Below are 3904 nucleotides of genomic sequence, written 5' to 3'. Positions count from 1 at the left end.
GGGGGGAGGGCGCGGGCCGGGAGCCTGGCGCTGGATGAGCTGGCCAGGCTGCTCAGCGTCCTCATCGAGGAGGCGGTGGAGCGGAGCAGCAACGTGAAATTCACGGGCCTCAGGAGGCAGGTGACGGCCTCGGACCTGGTGGACTCGGGCATCATCGACAAGGACACGCTGGCCGACCTCGTCCAGGGCTCCAAGACGGTGGAGGAGGTGACGGAAATGGCCTCCGTCAAGCGCTACCTGGACGGCACGGGCTGCATCGCCGGCGTGCTGGTGCCCTCCAAGGCCGACCCCGCCAAGATGGAGAAGATGAGCATCTACCAGGCCATGTGGAAGGGCATCCTGAGGCAGGGCACGGCCCTGGTGCTGCTGGAGGCGCAGGCTGCCACCGGCTTTGTCGTTGACCCGCTCGCCAACAAGAAGCTCTCCGTGGACGAGGCCGTCTCGTCCGGGCTGGTGGGCAGCGAGCTGCACGAGAAGCTCCTGTCGGCCGAGAGGGCCGTGACGGGCTACACCGACCCCTACACCGGCGACCAGATCTCCCTCTTCCAGGCCATGAAGAAGGAGCTCATCGTCAAGGAGCACGGCATCCGCCTGCTGGAGGCCCAGATCCCTACCGGCGCGGCTACTTTGACCAGGAGATGAACCAGATCCTCTCCGACCCCAGCGACGACACCAAGGGCTTCTTCGACCCCAACACCCACGAGAACCTCACCTACATGCAGCTCCTCCGCCGCTGCGTGCCCGACCCGGACACTGGTCTTTATTTCCTTAATGTTTTTAGGAAATAATTGTAAATCTTTTAGCATTTGTGCTGTCAAAGTTGAGTTGTTGGAGCATTTAGGTATTGTAAATGATTCTTTTTCTGCTGTGGTTTTTCTTCTTTTTTTACCCCTTTTCGGTGGCTGCCCTGGGCGTTGTGGCACGGCTCATCAAGCCTATCCCTTCCGCAGCCCTTCGGCAACACAGGGCCCAGCCTCAGGTGTCTCTGGTCATTTTGGTGAAAATGTTGTCATCATTTTCTGTTCCCACCTGGAAATGAAGTTATCTCTGATGTCCTGTGTCAGTGTTAGTGGGAATATTGGTTTTATTCTTGTTCTGCTCCGTTTCTAACCTATGAAGGACATTATTTTCCTCACAGGTTGGCAGGGAGTTATTAGTGCTGCTGATTTCCAAGCCTGAATTTTCCTGGGGGCCATATTTTCATGTGGTTGAGGTGTGACTGGGGTGGGATTCGTTATCTGTGGTTGCTCCGAATGCCTCGACCTGCTGTTTGCTCTGGGCTGTCCGGATCACCTACGCCTCGGCCGGGATTGGAGGGACCACCAGTTCTCAGATGCCGCGCTTTCCCGCCCCCCGATTCTCCCGCTCCCCATGGATTCTCTGCAGGGAGCTGCGCTGCGGGAACCACGCAAGGGCTGGGAGCCCCTGGCGTTTGTCCCCGTGCCACATTTCTAGATTCTCCCCACCCACAGTCAGCACCCACGGCCCCGGTGCATTCCTCTGCTCCCTGTGCTGTCCTGCGTCCTGAGCTGTCGCAGCCCACGTGCCGCGCTCCCAGAGCGGGGGCAGCCCCAGAACCACTCCGCTGTAGAGTTCAGAGCTGAATAGTTCTACCACTGCTGGACAGAATGAAACTTATCTCCTTCAATGCATTGCCTTGGGCCCTGTGCCTTGACCAACCTGTGTCCTGTAGAATGGGTTTCTGCCACGGCTTGTAGAGCTGGAAGCAAGCGCAGACTGGCTGTGGGACTCCTCGCTGTAACCTGCTTGTAGCCTGGAGGGTTGCATGGGCTCGAAAGGTGCTGGGATAAATTAATGGGAGAGAAGTCCACCGAGGGTCATTAAATGCAAAGACGGAGGTGGAAAATGGGATCAGGGAGGTGTCAGCACTGGCTTGCTCTGTTCTTATGTACTGGGGGGAGGGTCTGATACAGGACAGAGCTGGCTGAGACTGCGGTGCCATCTCCAGAGGGCCCTGATGATTCTGGCTCCCATGTCAACCAAGAGGCTTCATTCCCATCTTCTGGGCTCCTGCTCTTTCCTGGAGATGGACTAGAAGGTGGTTCAGCCAAGTCCAGGGTGAATGGCCAAGCTGTGCCCTTCACACACTCCAGCCTTGTGCCACCTTGGCCCCTCGCTCCCAGACGGACCTGGGGGGGGCTGGAGCATGTCCAGAGAAGGGCAGCGGAGCTGGGGAGGGGTCTGGAGCCCCAGGCTGCTGGGGAGCGGCTGGGGGAGCTGGGGGGGTTCAGCCTGGAGCAGAGGAGGCTGAGGGGAGCCCTCATCGCTGCCTACAACTGCCTGAGAGGAGGGGGGAGCCGGGGGGGTCGGGCTCTGCTCCCAGGGAAGGGGCGATGGGACGAGGGGCACCGGCCTCAAGTTGTGCCAGGGCAGGGTGAGGTTGGGCATGGGGAACAATTCCTTCCCCTTGGGGCTGTCAGGGGCTGGAAGGGGCTGCCCAGGGAAGGGGTCGAGTCCCCAGCCCTGGGGGGATTTAACAGCCGGGCAGCTGTGGCGCTTGGGGACAGGGTTTGGGGGTGGGACGTTAGGGGTAGGGGAACGGTTGGGCTTGGGGATCTCAAAGGTCTGTTCCAACCCAAATAATTCTATCTCCAGACCTCAGAGCCCTGCGTCCTACCACGATATGAGGGGTCTCAGCTACCGGCTGCTGCACGAGACAGAGCGCCCAGCGGGGTGGGCTCTTGTCCTGCTCCATCTCCGCTATTCCTGTATTCCTGCCCCCGCCCCTTGCCCTCCAACGCTCTCCTCCTAGTCTCTCGTTCCACATCTTCCAACCTCCACCACACTTTTCACCTGATCTCCAAGTGTCCCATTTCCCGGCCTTCCTGGTCATTGGCTTGTGCCTTGCTGGCAAAGCCGCGAGACCCGTGGGCCAGGCAGACAGGCAGATCCTGAGCAGGGACACAGAAGGGGCACAAAACCGTAGGCGACGTGGAGAAGGCAAGCGGGGAATGAGCATTTGCTGTTTTCCATAGAACTAAGTTGTGGGGAAATAGCCAGGAGGATTCCTCTCACAGTTAAACTGTGGTGGTTGCTGCCAGGATGTCACGGAGGAAAGGCTGGAAATGTTCAAAGGAAAGAAAAGGCAAGAAAAAGTGTGCCCGCAGTGAGGGAGGCGGCAGTGGGGCCCGGAGGGAGCTGAGCGTGGGGCCGCTTGGCACCTGCAGACGCGGCCTGGGAACGCGGCGAACAGCGAAGGAGCAGATGGCGTTAAATTACTCAGCTTTGCAGAGAGAAGTGGCGGCTGCAAAACTGCGGGAAGAGCAAGCAACGTGCAGCGCCCGGAGCAAGACCGGCAAGCCATGGCCAGGGCAGGAAGAAGGCACAGAGAGGGAGCAGCTCCCCCGGTGCCCAGGTTCCCAGCAGCAGCAGCAGTAAGGGATCATTCGAGGCGCGCTCGGCAGCAGCCAGATGATATCGAGTGTTCGGGTCAGGGAGGGCGCGCGCCTGTGCCAGGACAACGCACACTGCGTCCATCCAGAGGCACCACGTAACCTCCTGCGGTGGGACCAGGCTCCTCGGCGGGGCTGCAACCAGGATCTCGGTGGCGGCCCGCCTCGGGGGCGGGGCGGCGGGGGCAGAGGGAGGCGGCACGGGTGGCGAGCGCCTGCTCCTGCGGGGTGCCTGGCCCAAGGAGCCATCCACAAGAACAAACGGGGACAAACCTGACGGACAAACAGCATGGGAGGCGGTGGCGGGAGCAAACCTGGCTGGTCGCACCATGCGGCAGGAGGTGCAGAGCACGAGGACGTTGGTTTTTCCTGTTGGGACGGTAGGGAACTGGGAAAGGCAAACACAGAGCCATAAAACCTGAGTGATCGGTGTTAATGGAGGCGTCAACCAGAGGCAAACCTGGTCAGTGGCGGGGGTAGGTGGGGGGTGG

General features: G+C 60.3%; 1 protein-coding gene across 1 annotated transcript in view; it reads left to right on the top strand.

Moving 5' to 3' along the window:
• EPPK1 (epiplakin 1) overlaps positions 1-3904 on the top strand; it is a gene marked incomplete at its 5' end in the record, with an annotated part of 30223 nt that overhangs the window by 15464 nt on the left and 10855 nt on the right. The window contains one exon of the mRNA XM_035897689.1: positions 607-756. Within this exon, the coding sequence (XP_035753582.1) occupies positions 607-756 (150 nt within the window). The remainder of the gene's footprint in view (positions 1-606; positions 757-3904) is intronic.

The sequence above is a fragment of the Egretta garzetta genome, unplaced genomic scaffold, assembly GCF_000687185.1.
Source record: "Egretta garzetta isolate BGI_Z169 unplaced genomic scaffold, ASM68718v1 scaffold460, whole genome shotgun sequence".
NCBI lineage: Eukaryota > Metazoa > Chordata > Aves > Pelecaniformes > Ardeidae > Egretta > Egretta garzetta.
Note: the sequence above shows the minus strand (reverse complement) of the source record. Positions and strands in the feature narration are given on the sequence as shown.